Genomic DNA, 19,616 nt, shown 5'->3' with positions numbered 1-19,616 from the left:
AGCCAAAAATTGAAATCACCCGTCACTTTCATTACTTTGGAAAGCTCGATCGGAGGATGCGGCTTTATGTGCAGGCGTGATGAGCCCCACGGTGAGACACTGCAGCCCCTCCCCCCCCCCCCCAAGAAAGCTGCCTTCAGGGACGTCCTGCTCCCGGTCAGCAGGTACTGTGGCTGCTCTTGCCAAGTGCCAACCCCTGTCCCCTGTCGGTTCCCTCACAGAGCTCCTCCACGTGAAGGGGTCCCAAGGAGAGGGAGACCCACATGGCCCCTCCCCAGCATTGGCCACTCAGGTTGGCCAGTCCCAACCAATGGATACTGGTCACAGACGGCAAGTGTGTGTGCCAGGCAGGAGGAGAGCCCGCTTCCCTGGGGATGGCGGGTACCTGCAGCAGACTTTTCGGGGCCCTGCCCTGGGCCACCAGCTTGACTTTACTATACACGGCCGGGCGGCACCAGCCACAGAGAGCATCCAGGGGAGAGGTTGTCACAAGCACGGGAGAAACTCCGTGTGTCCCAGGGAAGAGAACACCCCATAGTCCCTGACTCCGATTAATGCCCATGTTTCTTTTTCCTGCCTCTGCTCAGCCAATTTGTTGAATAGTGAATAATGAACAGGGCCAAGAACTGGAGGGGCATAAAAGGCCATAGTGTGCAAAACAAATTGTCTTCTCATCCCTGTGCCCAAAGGCAGTCCGTTCCCCATGGCATGCAGCCTGCGGGGATCGTCCACGGCTATCTGCATTTTTACCCATGGACTCTTTTTTTTTTAATGCAAAGTAATAGCCTATCTCACGCACTGTTTTGCTCCTTTATATCGCCCCATTTTGCAACAATCTTGGGGATTGTTCAACATCCATAACTATGTATAACAGCCTGTTCTTTAAGTGGTTGTATAATATTCTTCTTTTAAAAAAAATGTTTATTTTGAGAGAGAGAGAGCGAGCGAGTGTGCACGAGGGAAGGGCAGAGAGAGAGAGAGGAAGAGAGAGGATCCCCAGTAGGCTCCCCACCGGCAGCACAGAGCCCCGCGTGGGGCTCGATCCCACCAACTGTGAGATCACGACCTGAGCCGAAACCGAGAGTTGGACGCTTAACCGACGGAGCCACCCCGGGCACCCCCAGGGGTTGCATAACTTCCTAGTAACAGGAACGATTACTGACTTCACTGAGAATTTAATGTAAATGAAAGACAGCTCTGTGTTACGTGCATGAACCCGTCTCCCCGCAAAGCAGCCTCCGAGCTGAGGACTGTTGACAGATGAGGAGGCCAGAGCACAGAGAGTGTGCGTCACTTGCCCAGGGTCACAAGGCAAGTAGGAGGATGTGAGTCCCGGCGGTCTGAGTGCGGAGCCGGCCGCGTTCGTGAACACCGTGTTCCGCAGCCCCCAGCCAACGCGTGGCCGGTAACCTCCTGCGTCGAGGGCTGTGCGCACGCGTGCAACCTTAACTGCAGTATGAGTTCTTCACAGTGGAATTGCTGCATGATTGTGAATTTTTCATGGTCGCTGTCAGACTGCCCACCAGAGAGGCCGGGCCGGCTCCAGCCGAGTCCCTGTGTCGCACATGCTCGTCACCATGGCTACGGATCGTCGTAGCCGTGGTCAGTCTGCTGGGAAACCGAGGCTCCTTCCTGTAGCTTTCACCTGCGCTTTTCTTGTAATGCACGAGGTGGGACGTCTTTTGCACGTTGAAGACGTGTCTGTGTTTCCTTGTCTGGTGAGCAGAGGAGGTGGCCTGGGCTTAGGCTGGACGGCTTGAGTCACAGCGCTTGTCTCCGACTCCCGATCTGCCGTTTAATCGTTCGATGACCTTGAGCACTGCCTGTAACCTCCCTGTGCCTCAGTGTCCTCACGTGAACCCGGGGGTGGTGACAGTGCCCACCCAGCGGGAAGTGAGGGTTTAACCAGCTCACGTACGCCCAGGGCTGAGAACAAGGGCTCTGGATGGGCTCCTGGCGAGTGGTTCACCTGTTTCCAGACCATTTAGTGCTTGGCTCTGTTCTGCCCACCGACGTCCACGTTTTTCTTTTCTGTGACTCAGCTCCATAGATGTCGCAGAAATGGACGACAGTTACTCAGCGCCTCTCAGCTTCTAATTCATTGCTGTGCCTGAGCGTGTCATGTAGCTGTTGAGTCCACGGTGGGCTGGAAGGCTGGAAAAGCTACTGTGAGCCCAACCAGCGGGGTCCCGGCTCCTTGGAGATCATAGGCTGGTGGGGGAGACAGGTATTCATCAGAGAATCACATGGAAAAATACATGATTACACTGACCAAGCTGGGCGCCACGAAGGAGGTGATGCCTGGGGCTCTGAGAACCTCGCCCAGAGTCCCCTCTTGCCGGGAGAGATCTGTGGGCTGGGGGTTTGGCGTGTGCTCAGTGACCAGTGAGGCTGACTGGGGACAGCAGTGGCTCAGGCAGGGACACGAGCTTCAGGAAACACCAGGTCACCGGATTATCCTGCAGCGTGGGGTGCTGTGGATGGTCAGATGGAGGGAGGCCGGCCAGGTTGTGAAGGCAGGACTGCTGGGCGTGGGCTTCGGGCTTTGACTCGGACTGGGGTCTGTCGGCCTCGGAGAAGGTGAGCCCTCAGACCGCCCCCTTGCCGCTTCAATTTCGGTGGGATTTCTAAGCTCCTTTCTTTTCAAGCATTCACCGATTTGGTGTCGGGATGCTTACCCAGGGATTTAGTTCAGAAGTTTTACTTTGAAAGTCTTTGCTTTGTGGTTTCTGCTACTTTTGTCCGTTTTGTCACGAACGCGTGAAAATATCCAAGACGGTCATTTGACACTCATGTACACAGCTCTCTTTGGGACGATATTCCTTCCCAGTCACTGCAGCCTGACGTTCCTAAACGTCCTGGGTATTTCGGTGCTGGGGGAAGTCAGCGCTCTAGGAGACGTGCTGTCCCCGAAGACTCTGGCCTGAGTGGTGATCACCGTGTACAGCCCAGAAGACCAGCCGGCAGGTCAGCCCTTTACGGCTCTTGTTTCTTCTCTCGCTCGCTCATCCCCTCTCCGACAGGTGTTCCCCGAGCACGTTCTCACCCAGAGCCACTTTCCCGGCACTGCGGATGCTAAGATGGGCTAGGAGTGCTCCACGATCTCCGGACACTCGCAGTTCCCAGAGAAGACAGACTCCCAGACGGTCCCGGCAAGGTGGCACGGGGTGCAGGTGGCTGGGGACAGGACACTGCACAGGGTGGGAGGGGAGGGCTCCAGCTCTGCCTTCACCAAGAAGGCGTGGCCTCAGGCAGAAGGAGGAGCCAGAGGACGAGGGCGGGAGTCAGGTTCCCAGATAGACAGATAGATGTGGCCCCGTGGAATTAGGCTTTCCGGTTTATGCATCTGGGAGATGTGTAACGAGCAACGTGTCTTGCAGGCACTGTGCAGGTACATCAGGGACCGAAGTAAAGTCCTTGTCCTCACAAGCTGTCCGTGGTCGGCGGGGACAGAAAATAAATGAAGATGAAATGTACGGAGGTGACGGGTCAGTGGGTCAAATGGGGAATGGCAAGGACTGCGTGAAGTAGATGCCTCAGGAGCAGCCTTCCGGACAAGGTGGCATTGGAACAGGAAGCCCTGGAGGGAGCCGTGAGGGTGGCGTCCCCTCCTCCCTGGGAGAAGAATGGGGAGGCCTGTGGCATCTTGATGCTAAAGAGAAGCCGTGGCCTGGATTCTTGGCCCGAGCAGAAATACTCTCTCGAGCACGCCTCGCAGGTGGTTATTCCATTTCTACTTGGATATCCCATGGTCAATAGGAACCTTCATCCCTCAGAGTTTGTTGTGAGTGGAATTGTGTCCTACAGTTGTGTCCTTTAAGAATTGGGAAGTTTAGACACACACACACACACACACACACACACACACACACACACACAGGGAGACACCCACCCCCCCGCACCGCCCCACAAAGACGGAGGCAGAGATGGAAGTGATGCCTCCACACGAGGGTTGCTGAGCACGGCATCCACGCCGGCAGCCGGGAAAGGGGCACAGCCTCTGAGATTCAGAGGGACCCAGCCCTTGCACCATCTTGATTCTGGGCGTCGCACCCTCGCTGGTTACAGCAACCCTGGAAACAAGTACAGCTTCTCGTCGTCGTGTGGGGGGCTTGTACACCTTCGAAGTCCAGCCTGTTTTCATGTTTTTTTAAGTTTATTCATTTATTTATTTTGAGAGAGAGACAGAGCTGGGGAGGGACAGAGGGACAGGGGGAGAGAGGCTCCCAAGCAGGCTCCGTGCCCAGCCCCGAGCCCGATGTGGGGCTCGAGCTCACAGACTGTGAGATCATGACCTGAGCCAAAGTCAAGAGCCGGACCCTCAACCGACTGAGCCACCCAGGTGCCCCTCCCTCTTGTTTTTATCCAGAAGTCTACATTCGTAGCTCTATGTGAGCAGAACCAGCGAATCCGTGCACGTTGTGGCATCATCCTGATACCATCCTTTGCAGGGCCTGTCCCTCCCTCTTGTCATCTCATGGCCACTGCCTGCAGCCTGACCGTCACCCTGTCTTCACTGGCCTGCGCTGACCTGACATCCATCCCTGAGCCCCGGTCCGTTCTCCACATACCAGCCGGGGTGGGGGAGGGGGATGCTTTCCACGGCCCTGACCACTTGCTGGAGGCCCCGTGCTGGCTTGCTTTTTCTTGGCAAAGTCCTAATGCTCGCCACAGCCTGCGAGGCTCTGTGTCGTCTGCCCAAGGCCATTAGGCCTGGAGTGTTGATATTTTGTGTGCATGTGATCACGATGACCAGATTTCTGTGAGGCGGTCATGAAGAAGACAGGAACCGGGGACAGTGATGGGAAGTGTAGGGAAGCGGATGTCAGGGGATTAAGAGGGAGACCTTTCTTTCTGTTTGAGCTCTCCGATAATGGGCAGCCTGCCTGGGGGAGCACTTAGCTCCCCATCACCGTGTGTGTGCAGCACAGAGGCTGGGGGACTCCTTGGCAGGGAAGGTGTTGAGGAAATCTGAGCGTTGGTTGGAAAGATGATTTAGCAGACATCCAAGGTTTATCTTATCTCTCCTTTAAATGTTTCATCCTAAAGTTTCTTTCAGATGCTCTTCAGGTAGAACACAGTCTGTCTTTCCAAAGGGGAGTTTCAAGAGCTATCTATGTTCCTAGCTGGCTAGCTGTAACCCATCTGTCCGCTCATCCAAGATCCATCCGTCCAGCCACCCACCCGCTAACCCACCAACCCAGCCACCAACCCATCCCTTCATACGTATGTATATCCTACCCACCCATCCGTCCATCCACTCATCCGTACATGTATCCTTCCATCCACCTACCCTCCCACCCACCCACCTACCCTCCCATCCATCCATCCACCCACCCATTCATCTATCCATCTACCCATTCATCCATCCATCCATACACCCACTTTTCCACCCATCTACCCACCATCCACCCACCCATCCATCCACCCATCCATCTATCCATCCACCCACCCATCCATCCATTCGTACATGCATCCTTCCATCCACCTACCCTCCCATCCATCCACCCATCCATCCATTCATCCATCTATGTTTGTCATGTTTCCCTCTTATCTTCTTTTCTTTGTCATAAAAATGATATCAAGGAAGACTGGACAGACACAGACACAGCAACCACAATGTGAAATAACATTTCTTCGCATCCATTTTGTCTCAGGCAGTAGCTAAGCGCTTTGAGTGTGTTGGTGTGACTGAAGCAGCAGGACAGAGGGTAGATCTGGAGCCACGTGTTAGGGCTTCCAATCCCTGCTCTGCCTCCTAAGAGCTATGCTACTTTCAGCCAGGCATTTTAATTTTCCTGTGCCTCAGTTTCCTCACGTGTTAAAAAAAAAGGTTAATCACCTACTTTATAAGGCTGTTATGAGGATTAGATGGGATGATGTTTGTAAAGCTATTAAAACAAAGCCTGTGTGTAAGAGCCACTGCTATTCATCCTCTTAATGGCCTTCATTTGACACAGTGATAATATTCCCATTAACCAGCCGGGAAACTAGGCTTAGAGACACCAAGGCACACACCTGAATCATCCAGCTCTGAAGGGACGATGCTAAGATTGGAAGCTGAGTGGCTGTGACTTCCAAGTTCATCGTGCTTTCAGACATAATGCGGTGTGCGCTGCCTTTTGCGACAAGGCGATTGGCGTGTGCCTGAAAGGGAGCTGGGAGGAACGTTCCGGAGGGATCTGAAGTGGGCAGAGGAACGCTCCCTCCTTTTGGTCTGTTGCAGAGCTGACTGGTGTGTGGGGCTGTGGCCAGTGCGTGGGCCAGGGGTGGCCAAGGAGAAGCTGGAGGCCGGAGGAGGGCGGGCCCGACCCAACTTCTACACGGAGGGATCAGGAAGAGGAAAGACTGTCACAGAGGGAGGATGCAGACCGCCCATACCTGGTATCCTACAATCTGAGTTTTTACCAAACCAAAAGCGTATGGTTTGTCGTAACTTTTAACTGACGTCTTGGCTCACGTACGACGACTACGTTTACTCTGAGTTAGGCTCTCGTACCGTTTTGACAATGAAGATACTCAGGAGGTATGTTCCCTGCTCAACTTGCATTGTCTAGGCCCTCGACATCACCAGTACGCTGATGTGATTTATGGTCCTGACATGGGATCCCCCCGCAGGATCACTTTCCGTGGAAATGGACTCCTAGGAAAAAAATTCCAGTTTCCCTAGTACTGTTTGCTTTTTGTGGGTCTGTTATGCCAACTTGAAGGTCCCAGATTTATATTGAAAAACGGCCATGGCTGATTTCTTTTTCCTTCTGGATTAATTACCCTCCAGGCCAGTGAGGTCTCTTTCACACTCAAGAGAACGTTTTCTGCCTTGTGTATCAAATCCGACCCTAATTTTGTTCTGACACCTTCCTCGCCGTTTGATGAGAACTCAATTAATTTTTTACATGAAATCAATAGGGGAAAAGACACTAATGTCATTCTCTTTTCTTTATCATCAGTAGCTAATCATCAGAGTCCTAATCAGTTCTGGGATAATTTAAGCTGGGCAGTTTCTTTGAGAAAGATGTTATCATAGGCAAGCCTGTTAAGAAACGATAATGGCTTACGTTTATTAAGTGCCTCTTATGGGCTGGACATCATTCTGCACTCCAGTGTGAGTCTCTCATTTACAAGAGTACGTATATCGTTCGTACGGTGTAACAGAACTGGCCTGAGCAAATACACTCACCTTACAGTGCAGTGAAAACATGACATCTTTGTGACCTGGGAAAAATGAATATTCCCTGAGAACGCAGTGTTGGAATCCCACCAACTCCGCCAACTTGTAGTAAGAATTTCAGCCCAGCATGTGTGATTCACAGTGTCTCTGTCCCACGGAACCATTAGAGATTTGGGCGGGGGGAGGTGGAAATTTATGTGCATTTCATTAGAAACAATTTAAAATGCTCTAGGGGATGGTGGGAATTGCCTCCACAGCAATGGATCCAGTCCCGTATGTAGACGATGAATTCTTAATTCTTATTTTCCTCTCCTGTGGCCATTTGGGAAATTTAACAGATGAGAGTTGGCCTCATTAACTGCATGGCATTTTAATTGGTTTAAAGGCACATTTTTCTTTCCTTTGTGGCTTTGGGGACGCCCTGGCAGTTTTAACTGTTGCCTCTTCTGACAGTTTATCCATGGTGATTAACATTAAAACTGTTTGGACAGGAAGTGCTCATGAGATTGTCTCCCCTGGCAGTTGGGAAGGGCGAGCCATGCGCGATATTCTATTCCGCAGCCTGTCCCCTGGGACAAGGTTAGCCAAGGAACTTGGATTACTTAGAACCAATAAAATTTGAGACGCTACGCCGTGCATTTTATATTTCTTACCTCTTTTAACCCTGAACACCACCCTGTGAGGGTGCCCCCCCCCTTATCCTCTGGGGGAGCTAAGTTCTTTCCCCGGGTCCCTCAATTGGTAGGTGGTTGGACGGCAATGACCTACAGAGATGTCCTTTTGTTCATTCCAACCCCACGTACCTGGTAGAACACTGGGAGTTTACCCGACAGGCAGCCGCAACACTCTCTTGTGCAAGTTAATCAATGAACCAATGAATGAATGATGGATAGAGTGGTCGGGCAAGATGTAGGAGTTTCGTATTCAGCAGTAACAAATTACCGCTAGCTGGGTGGCTTCAACCAGCACAAATGCATTGTCTTCTAGTTCTGGAGGTCATAGTCCAAAACAGGCCTCCCCAAGAAAAGTCAGGGGGTCAGCTCTAGGGGAGAATCCGTTTCCTTGCCTTCTCCGGCTCCTCGAGACTTCCCCTCTCCCGGGCTCCTGGCCCGTCCTCCGTCTTCAGGGCTGATGACCCCGTACCCCCCACCCCTTCCTTCCTCTCCCGATCCCACTCATCTTCTGCCCCCTCCTCCCACTCTTAGAGACCCTTGTTATTTATCTCTCTACCATTAAGGTCAGCTGATGAGCCACCTTAATTTCATCCGCAACCTTGTTTCTCCTTTGCCACGTAACCCAGCGCATCCAGAGGTTCTGGGGATTAGGACGTGGATGTCTTCAGGGGACCATGAGCTTGCCTGCCACAAACAGCTTCATTAAAGATGTGAAATCTACTGTGTCTCTCTCAGCAGAGAAGTAATTTTTTTTCTGAGCCTGTGGAACATGGCCTCGTTCTTTGGATGTTTAACCCTGCACGCGCTTCTTTCTTGCTCTGTGACCTGGGACACTCAGCACACACATCTGCTCAGTGAGTAGTGGTGGAGAAAATGAGAGACGAAATGCCAGAGCTGTTACTTAAAAGTAGACTGATGAGGGGCGCTGGGTGGCTCAGTCGGTTGAGTGTCTGACTCTTGATTTCGGCTTGGGCCATGATCTCACAGTTCGTGTGTTTGAGCCCTGCGTCGGGCTCTGTGACGACAGCGCAGAATCTGCTTGGGATTCCCTCTGTCCCTCTCTCTCTGCTCCTCCCCTGCTGGTTCTCCCTTTCTTTCTCTCTCAAAATAAAAAAAATCTTTAAAAAAAAAAAAAAAGGCTGATCGGGTTATGTCTAAAGGACACAGGAGCTAGTTTGACCTGAGACAAAAATGTGAGCACCAAACAGAATTATCACTGCAGTTGATTGAAACCCACCAAATACATAAAAATTTGTAATTTCACAGTGATGCAGGACAGGAGGCGGGGGTGTTCCTAGGTCCAGGTAAACACTTGGGCTCAAAAGACTCCCATAAGCTACACTTGACCCCGTGTAAGCAGATGGCCAGAGGGGCAGGAACATGGCTTGCCACGAGGACATCAGGCATTCTTGCGTGGGCGTCCTTGCCCCAGGTCACATTGTGGACTACGTCGCTGTCTGGGAGGTGTTTTCTCGCCAGGCGACACAGCTCAGTGCAAGGAGATGTAATCCACATCAGGGCTCAGGTGGGAGCCTTTCTGTCTTAAAAGTTTCATACCCCACAGGAGCCAGAATCTCCTGTAACAACTCACAAGCATAGCTTCCAGGGTCCCCCCACAAGGGACATCCCCAGTTCCCAGAGTCACTTCCCTTGAGGAAGTCCAGAGTGTGGCTTCCCTGCTAGATATTCATGGCTCATGTACAGGTGCCCCCATCCAGATGTGATCTACCAATCAGGTGTCATTTGCCCCATTAGCCATGCTGCCTGGTAACATATTTCATGTTCTTCCTCTTGTGAGTTTCCAAGTAGAAGTTATCCAAAGCTCAGATTCTCAGGGATTTGGCAAAAGTTTGAGCATCCTTTTGTTTTCAAATACCAAAACAAAATAAAACAAAATAACAACAAAATAAGGAAACAAACAAAAAAAGAAAAACACGGACCCAATCTCATTTGTCACCATTGGAAGTTGCTATGACATCAGTTGTAATTAGCAAAGAATCAAACATCCGTTCTGTCTACAGACTTTATGTCAGAACAACTGGATTGTTTGAAGACTGTCAGCTTTATGAATGTGGAAGTGATAGAATTACAAAATGAACATTTTCCAGCCCCTAATGAAATCGTGGAGCTAAGTAACAGTTGCACTTGGATGCTAAAACGATTAGGTGAAGCTTGATAGACTTTATGATGCAGGGATCATGCTGGCACTTACTTGAACCTCCTGATCTCTCTTAGAAGTTAGCCATCCCTTGACCTTATAGGAAGCATATGGTGCCACTTACAGGGTATTTTGGAAAACAAACTAAGTCTGATTCTAATCAAGATATGAGATGTAACTAGTACTTTACAGGAAATACAGAGGAGAGAGGAACAGTGACACCCCATGGAAAGAATGTGGAGCATTCTGCAGGATGAATAATCTAGCTCCCCCAACAAACCAATGGCATAAAAGAGAAAAGGGAGGGCAGGAAAAAGTAGATTTAACTGACATTGTGGGTTTTTTTTGGTTCTTGGTTTTTTGTTGTTTTTTTTTTTTTGAGTTTATTTACTTTGAGATAAAGAGAGAGAGAGAGGGAGGAGAGAACAAGCAGGGGAGGGGCAGAGAGAGAGAGAGAGAGAGAGAGAGAGAGAGAGAGACAATCCCAGGCAGACGCTGCACTGTCAGTGGAGAGCTTGACGTGGTGCTCGAACTTGGGAACTGTGAGATCATGGCCTGAGCTGAAATCAAGATTCAGACACTTAACTGACTGAGCCGCCCAGGCACCCCAAAAACTCTTTACATTGATAGTTACTGTGGGACTATTTTAGGTTTTGAATTTTTCAAGTAACCCAAATGTGCAACACTAGAAAAATGGTTAAAAATCATGGTACATCACAAAATGAACTATTTTGCAACCACTGTAAAGGAAACTTTTATGGCTTTAAAACAATTTTTTTTAACATTCATTTTTGAAAGACAGAGACAGAATGCGAGCTGGGGAGGGGCAGAGAGAGAGAGAGAGAGAGAGAGAGAGAGAGAATCCAAAGCAGGCTCCAGGCTCTGAGCTGTCAGCACAGAGCCCGACTTGGGCCTTGAACCCATGAACTGTGAGATCTGACCTGAGCTGAAGTCAGACACTTAACCGACTGAGCCACCCAGGCGCCTCAAACTTTTATGACTTTTAAACACCACTGGAAGTTTCCTGTTACAGTGCTAATTGGAAAAAAAAAAAAAAAAGGACAGAATTGTTTTTGCATCTATGTAAATGGTGTGCAAACATGGAGAAGTGTAGGCTTAGAGAAACAAACTAGAAGCAAACACAGCCAAATGTCTTCATTGGTTGTGTTGAAATATTGGTCTTACAGTAAAGGAAGTCTTTTTCTGTTTGTCTTTGTTATCCACACTTTTCATCATGAGCATTAATTTTTCTATGCATCCTTTTATAGCTATATAGAGGTATGATGAACATACATCATAGAGGTATGATGAAATTCACCCCGTATTAAGAGTATAATCTGACACATTCCTGTAAAGGATAGAGTCATGCGACCACCACCACAATCAAGTTCTAGAACCTGGGACCCTGTGATGCATCTCATTGATTTTTCTTGAGTAGACTTTATTTTTACAGCAGTTGGAGATTTACAGAAAAATTGAGAAGACAGTAAGGAGAGTTCCCCCCCCCCCACACTGTACACAATCTCCCCTGTTGTCAGCAGGTTACATGGTTATGGCACACTTATTACAATCAATGAGCCAATGTCGGTCCGTTCTTCACCAAAGTTCGTACTTCATTCCGATTTCCCTAGATTGTCTTTTATTTTTCTTTTCAAATTTTTATTTAAGTTCTAGTTAGTTAGCCAACAGCGCAATATTGGTTTCAGGGGGGAGAATTCAGTGATTCATCACTTCCATACAATACCCAGTGCCCATCCCGACAAGTGCCCTCCTTAATACACATCATCCATTTAACCCATCAGCCCACCCGCTTCCTCTCCATCCACCCTCAGTTTGTTCTCTGTCGTTAAGAGTCTCTTGTGGTTTATTTCCCACTCTTCTCTTTCTTTCCCCCTTCCCATAGGTTTATCTGTTTTGTTTCTTAAGTTCCACATAGGAGTGGAATCATATGATATTTGTCTTTCTCTGAGTTATTTCGCTTAGCATTATACACTCTAGCTGCATCCGCGTCATTGCAAATGGCAAGGTTTCACTCTTTTTAATGGCTGAGTGATATTTCATTGTATATACCACATCTTTATCCACTCATCAGTAAGTGGAAATTTGGGCTCTCTCCATAGTTTGGCTGTTGTTGATAGTGCTTCTATAAACATTGGGGTGTGTGTACCCCTTTGAATCTGTATTTTTATTTTTATATCCTTTGGGTAAATACCTACTAGTGCAGTTGCCAGATCATGGGGTAGTTCTATTTTTAACATTTTGAGGAACCTCCACACTGTTTTTCCACAGTGGCCGCACCAGTGTGCATTCCCACCAACAGTGAAGAAGGTTCCCCTTTGCCTGTATCCTCGCCAACATCTGTTGTTTCTTGTGTTGTGAATTTTAGCCATTCTGACAGGTGAGGTGGTATCTCATCATGGTTTTGATTTGTATTTCCTTGATGATGAATGATATTGAGCGTCTTTTTCATGTTTCTGTTAGTCATCTGGATGTCTTCTTTAGAAAAGTGTCTATTCGTGTCTTCTGCCCATTTCTTCACTGGATTATTTGGTTTTTGGGTGTTGAGTTTGATAAGTTCTTTATAGGTTTTGGATATGCTATTTGCAAATATCTTCTCCCATTCCCATAGGTTGCCTTTAAGTTTTGTTGATTGTTTCCTTCACTGTGCAGAAGCTTTTTATTTTGATGAGGTCCCAGTAGTTCATTTTTACATTTGCTTTTCTTACCTCCAGAGACGTGTCTAGTAAGAAGTTGTTCTTGCTGAGGTTAAAGAGGTTGCTGCCTGCCTGTGTTCTCCTCTAGGATTTTGATGGTTTCTTGTCTCACATTGAGGCGTTTCATCCATTTTGAGTTTATTTTTGTGTATGGTGTAAGAAAGTGGTCCGGGTTCATTCTTCTGCACGTTGTTGTTGAAGTGACTGTCTTTTTTCCATTGGGTGTTCTTTCCTGCTTCGTCAAAGATTCGTTGACCACATAGTTGTAGGCCCATTTCTGGGTTTTCTGTTCCGTACCATTGATGTATGTGTCTGTTTTTGTGCCAGTACCATACTGTCTTGATGATTACCGCTTTGTAATGTAGCTTGAAGTCCTAAATCGTGATGCCTCCCACTTTGCTTTTCTTTTTCGGGATTGCTTTGACCATTCAGGGTCTTTTGTGGTTCTATACAAATTTTAGGATTGTTTGTTTTAGCTCTGTGAAAAATGCTGGTGATGTTTTGATAGGGATTGCATTAAATGTGTAGATTGCTTTGACCAGTGTAGACATTTTAACAATATTTGTTCTTCCAGTCCATGAGCGTGGAATGTTTTTCCATTTCTTTGTGTCCTCTTCTATTTCTTTCCTCCGTGTTCTGTAGTTTTCAGAGTACAGATCTCTTACCTCTTTAGTTAGGTTTAATCCTAGGTATCTTACTGTTTTTGGTGCAATTGCAAATGGGATCGATTCCTTGATTTTTTTTCTGCTGCTTCATTATTGGTGTATAGAAATGCAACAGATATCTGTACGTTGATTTTATATCCTGTGACTTTGCTGAATTCATGGATTAGTTCTGGCAGTTTTTTGGTGAAGTCTTTTGGGTTTTCTACATAGAGTATCACGTCGTCTGCAAATAGTGGAAGTTCGGCTTCTTCCTTGTTGATTTCTTTTTGTTGTCTGATTGCTGAGGCTAAGACTTCCAGTACTGTGTTAAATAGTAATGGTGAGAGTGGACATCCTTGTCTTGTTCCTGACTGTAGGGGAAAGGCTCTCAGTTTTTACCCCGTTGAGGATGATACTAGCTGTGGGTCTTTTGTATATGGCCTTTAAGATGTTGAGGTTATGTTCCATCTATACCTACTTTGTTGAGGGTTTTCTTTTATCAACGATGGAGGTTGTATCTTGTCAAATCCTTTTTCTGCATCGGTTGAGGGGATCATATGGTTCTTATCCTTTTATTCATAAAACGGTGTATCGTGTTGATTGATTTGCAAATATTGATTTGCTCTTGCAGTCTAGAAATAAATCCCACTTGATCATGGTGAATAATTCTTTTAATTTACTGTTGGATTCGATTGGCTGATAGTTTCTTGAGAGTTTTTGCATTCATGTTTATCAGGGATATTGACTAGTACTTCTCCTTTTTAGTGGGGTCTTTATCTGGTGTTGGAATCAAGGTAATGCTGGCTTCTTACAATGAGTTTGTAAGTTTTCCATCCATTTGTAATTTGGGGGGGGACAATTTGAGATAAATTGATATTAACTCTTCTTTTTAAAAACATTTTTTTAAATGTTTTTATTTATTTTTGAGACAGAGAGAGGCAGAGCATGAGCAGGGGAGGGGCAGAGAGAGAGGGAGACACAGAATCCGAAGCAGGCTCCAGGCTCTGCGCTGTCAGCACAGAGCCCGACACGGGGCTCGAGCTCACGGACTGTGAGATCATGACCTGAGCCGAAGCCGGATGCTTAACCGACTGAGCCACCCAGGCACCCCTTAACTCTTCTTTAAATGCCTGATAGAATTCCCCAGGGAAGCTATCTGACCCAGGACTCTTGTTTGTTGGGAGATTTTTGATTACAGGTTCAATTGCTTTGCGGGTTATGGGTCTGTTCAAGTTTTCTATTTCTTCCTGTTTCAGTTTTGGTAACTTGTGAGTCTAGGAATTTATTATCCATGTCTTCCAAATTGCCCAGTTTGTTGGCAGGATCACCGCTAAGCCAGGCACGACCCCGGTGGTGTCGGACTTCTAAAGCTTCAGGTTTTGTGCTCTGCTGTTGCTAATACCTTGCGGTAATCTCCGTAAGCAGGGTTCCCTCCCCACCACCCCCAAAACCCGCAGTTCTTATCTCCCCCAAATCAACCCTCTGCAGCTCCTACTTTCCACGATTCTACTTGTAGCCTTGCAGTTTTGTTCTCTTAGTCCTCAGATTGATTTCTTGGGTGCTCAGAATGATTTGATACTTAGCTGTGTTTGAGGGACGAGGCAAGCTTAGGGTCCCCCTGCTCCTCTGCCATCCTAACTTCTCCCTAGTTTTTTTTTAATGTCCTTTTTCTGTTCCAGGATCCCATCCCAGGCACCGTATTACATTTAGTTGTTATTTCCACAAGATGACTCTTAATCAGAACAAAGTAAATTCGGCTTTATGTTAAAATCCTCCAGATATATTAACTGTCCATTTTTCCCTTGGCCTCCTCGTTGTTGTTGAAGCGTTACTTGTTGACAAAGACGAGGCCTTATATTAGTTGTATTCCTTGTAGTTTCCAGCCTGGCACCCTGCAAACTGACTACTGAAGAATCTGCTAATTTGGTCTCTGGCCGACAGTAACAGGCTGGAGCAGGAGGGAGGGAGGAAGAGGAGGAGGAAAAAGGGAAAAAGAAAGGCGTTACCTACAAATCGTTCAAAACTTCAGAGCTCTGAGGGACCTTCGGTGTCTGCTGTGACTTCACGGAGTGGACTGCTCTTGGCTTTTGTGTCCCCCAGGTTGGAGATTGCAACCCTGAATCGGGCCGACTCAGCCCTGGAGGCTTGTCGAACCCAAATCAGCAGAGATATCATCGCCCTTCTGCTGAAGAATCTGACCAGCGCTGGCCACCTCTCCCCCCAAGTAGAGAGGAGGATGGGCTCCGTTTTCAAAACGCAGTTTCTGTTGCTGGAGAAAGAAATACAGGAGGAGTATGATCGGAAGATGGTGGCATTGACAGCTGAATGTGACCTGGAAACGAGAAAGAAGACAGAGAACCAGTACCAGAGGGAGATGGCGGCAATGGAAGAAGCAGAAGAATTGCTGAAACGTGTCAGTGAGAAGGTAAGGCAGCTTTGAAAGGAAGGCTTCACTCTCCTGTCTGCTTTCTCTCAGGGATTCATCATTTATCCATCCGTCTGCCCGTCCATCTGCCCATTCACTCATCACCCATCCATCTATCCATCCACCCACTCACCCCCTCATCCACCTGTCCATCCACTTATCCATCCACCCATCCATCTGTGCATCCACCACCCTTCCATCCACCTGTCCATCTATATACCCATTCATCCATCTACCTATCACTCTTTTAATCCACTTATCTATCCACCCATCCATCCATCTACCCACCACCCTTCCATCCACCCATCCATCTATACATCCATCCACCCATCCATCCATCTACCCAGCACCCTTCCATCCACCCACCCATTCACCCATCAACCCATCTATCCATCCTTTCACCCACTCACCACCCTTCCATCCACCTGTCCATCTATACATCCATCCACCCATCCATCCATCCATCCATCCCTCTACCTACCATCCTTCTGTTCACCTGTCCATCCACCCACCCACCACCCTTTCATCCGCTTGTCCATCCATCCATGCATCCATCCATCCAACCATCTAGAATTTATTTAGAAAGGACTTATTGATCACTTACAGTCTCCATGCACTGGGCTAGGCAGTGAAGTACAGAGGAAAATGAGACATGGTTCTTGAGTTCAAGAAGTTCACAGTTCAATGAACGATCTTCACATTTAGAAGGTGTGACCTCATTCAACTATTTGAGAATAGAGATGTGTTCACAGTGCTGTGGGAGGTCATGGGGAGAGTAGAAAGCATGCATCCACAGAGAGCGTGGCCCAGGGAGGTGGTGACGTCAGCGTGTGTGGGTGTCCGTCTGGGCTGCGTGGTGCTAGATGGCGGAGCCCTCCAGCACCAGCTCCATTGTCAGACAGACCTGGACTCCCTTTGCAGTATATTGCGGTTCGGCCCCTGGGGGCCTGGATGAGCCTGCCTGGCTGTGAACCAGGGCTGAGGGTGCCCCCTCTCAGGGTGACTGGGAGAGGTGATGCAGGAAAAGTAGCCAAGAGGTGTTGGCTGCCCCAGGCTCAGTGCACAGTGTTCAGCTCTGAGAGTTCTGACCCTCGGCCTTCCCAGGGCTGGCTTCTGTTGACCAGAGATCAGTTCTCATTTCTCTAAGAAACCTGTGAGTTTCTGTTTTGAGAGGAACCATACTAGAGTTCTTCACTGAGTGCATCCAGTCAAGCCTGATGTCTGCCTTCCTCTGTGAAAGAGGCTCAGTCCCTGGGACTTGAGCCCCCATTTCCTGGTCTAGAAATCGGTCATCCTCAGGAGGTCTAACACCTATCTAGGAAGGAACAGGCTTCTGAACTGCTAACTCCTGTTCCCCAGCCTGCTGGCCATGCCCAGATTCCCCTGGACGCGGACAAACAGGGCCCACAGCTTGTGGCCCTCCAGTGGTCATCTGTTGTCAGCCTGCAAGTTGGGTGGTGATGAAAAGAGGCGAGATTCATGCCTGGCCCCCGGGGTCCCCCTCCCCTTAACATGCATCTCGTTTTAGGGTGATGCTCATTTTCTGCTCTGCTCCTGTGTGAACTTCCTGTGACTGCTGTAACAAATTACCACAGATTTAGTAGCTTAAAGCAAGGTATTTTCATTCTTTGACAATTCTGGGGGCCAGAAGTCCTAAATCAAGGTGTCAGCCATGCATACGCTTCAGAAGTCTCTAGGGGAAGGTCCTTTCTTGTCCCTCCCAGCTTCTGGTGGCTCCAGGCACTCCTTGGCTGGTGGCCACATCACTCCAGTCTTGACTTCTGTCTTCACATGCACTCTTTTAGCCCGGGATGTCATCTCTTCTGTCTCTTGTAAGGGCACGTGTCTTTGGAGTTAGGGCTCACCCAAACAGCCCAGGATGGTCCCATGAGATCCTTAACTTAATTACATCTGCAAAGATCTTCATTCTGAATAGAGTTACATGCACAGGTTCTGGGTTAGGATGTGGTTTTGTGTCTGGCAGGGGTTGGGGGCACTCCTCAGCCACCAGCTTCCTGCCAGCTGACCCCGCTCTCTGACCTCCCTCCATGACTGTGCTGGTCAACACCAAGTTTCTCTAAGCCATGTGCTTCTGAAGACGGTGCTGAGCTCACAGAGCAGTGATTTGACCCCTAAACCATCGCACAGCTCCTCTTTCTCTTCTCTCCTAAATTTGTTATCATTTTTATTCCTATGAAAATAATACACGTTCTAGGAAAGAGGCTTGGAAAGTACTAGAAAATAGGAGACAGCAAACTAGACCCATGAGCCCAGCCTGTTTTTGTCTGGTCCGTGGGTTGAGAATGTGTTTTTACATTTTTATATTTTTTTAATTTTTTAACATTTATTTATTTTTTGAGAGACAGAGTATAAGCAGGGGAGGGGCAGAAGGACAGGGAAAGAGAGAATCCCAAGCGGGCTCTGTGCTGTCAGCACAGAGCCCGACGCGGGGCTCGAACTCACGAACCGTTGAGATCGTGACCTGAGGTGAAACCGAGGGTCAGACGCTTAACCAACTGAGCCACCCAGGCACCGTCTCTATTTTTTTTTAACAAAGTAAAGTTTAGGCAGTTCATAAAATTGCGTATCTTGCTTGTTCCCGCTTAATATCACGGTGTAAATGTTTTCTGATCTTATTAGACGCTCCCACACTTCGCGCTCGCCACATGCAGGTGTGGTTCTAAGCACGGCGCACAGACCTTCTCGTCACATCTTCACACCCCCTGAGTGAGGTGGGAATTGATAGGATCCCACTTTTACAGCTGAGGAAACGGATTTGGAGAAGGTCAGCTGCCCAAGGACACGTGGGTGGGGCCAAGACGCAGAGCCGCCAGGCAGCGAGCGCCAACCCCGCACCTCCCTGCAGCCATGGTGCGTTGGCACACCATACCCCCCCTGCTGCCCTGTGCCAGGCTAACCCATCCTGCTGCCTCCTACCTTTAGCTCCCAGAAGGCTGCCTACAACAATGTGGTTGTAAGTGTTGCCTCATTATTGGCGCACGTAGTTGGGGTCCTGAGAAGGGATGGCGGGACAAGCGTGTTCCTGCCTGGCCTCACTCCCCAATCTGCTGGCCCGCAGCAGGAGGCTGCCATCGCTCTGGGTCCTTTGAGTCACCCTGTTCAGAAACCGGTCGCCTTGCTTGAGCCAGTTCGCTTCCAAAAATAGCATCTGAACTGCAAAAGTCTTCCCTTCCGGTCCGTGCAAGCCACTCCCTGTTAACAAAAACTACCAGTGACCTCATAACTTACCTATATGTTTATCACAGTCATCTTTAAAGAAAATGCGTGAAAATATGTTGGGCATATTATTCCATTAAGAACTAGTTTTTTATTTAAAAAAAATTTTTAGTGTTATTTATTTTTGTGAGAGAGAGAGATAGAGTGTGAGTGGGGGAGGAGCAGAGAGAGAGAGGGAGACACAGAATCGGAGGAAGCAGGCTCCCAGCCGTCAGCACAGAGCCCGATGTGGGGCTCGAACTCACGGACTGCGAGATCATGACCCAAGCCAAAGTCGGATGCTCAACCGACTGAGCCACCCAGGCGCCTCATAAATCCAGACTTCCAGCTTCTTTTAAAAAAATGGGGAGGGGCGCCTGGGTGGCGCAGTCGGTTAAGCGTCTGACTTCAGCCAGGTCACGATCTCACGGTCCATGAGTTCGAGCCCCGCGTCGGGCTCTGGGCTGATGGCTCAGAGCCCAGAGCCTGTTTCCGATTCTGTGTCTCCCTCTCTCTCTGCCCCTCCCCTGTTCATGCTCTGTCTCTCTCTGTCCCAAAAATAAATAAACATTGAAAAAAAAATCTTAAAAATAATAAAAAAAAATGAAATAATA

General features: G+C 48.5%; 1 protein-coding gene and 1 long non-coding RNA gene across 8 annotated transcripts in view; both read left to right on the top strand.

The window, feature by feature from the left end:
- EVC2 (EvC ciliary complex subunit 2) overlaps positions 1 to 19,616 on the top strand; it is a 136,460-nt gene that overhangs the window by 59,135 nt on the left and 57,709 nt on the right. For all 6 annotated transcript variants that reach the window (XM_045474591.1, XM_045474590.1, XM_045474592.1 and 3 more), the window contains one exon: positions 15,462 to 15,786. In XM_045474591.1, the coding sequence (XP_045330547.1) occupies positions 15,462 to 15,786 (325 nt within the window). The remainder of the gene's footprint in view (positions 1 to 15,461; positions 15,787 to 19,616) is intronic.
- On the top strand, positions 3,153 to 7,665 carry LOC123596196. Of its 2 annotated transcripts, XR_006711590.1 has the most exons (3): positions 3,153 to 3,173; positions 3,381 to 3,473; positions 4,370 to 7,665. It is a non-coding gene; the product is annotated as an uncharacterized LOC123596196 (long non-coding RNA). The 2 variants fall into 2 exon arrangements; XR_006711589.1 differs by lacking the exon at positions 3,153 to 3,173 and having other exon boundaries at positions 3,202 to 3,473.

This window comes from Leopardus geoffroyi, chromosome B1 (assembly GCF_018350155.1).
Source record: "Leopardus geoffroyi isolate Oge1 chromosome B1, O.geoffroyi_Oge1_pat1.0, whole genome shotgun sequence".
In the NCBI taxonomy this organism is placed as follows: Eukaryota; Metazoa; Chordata; class Mammalia; order Carnivora; family Felidae; genus Leopardus; species Leopardus geoffroyi.
The sequence above is the reverse complement of the archived record's forward strand: the minus strand, read 5'-3'. Positions and strand labels throughout refer to the sequence as shown.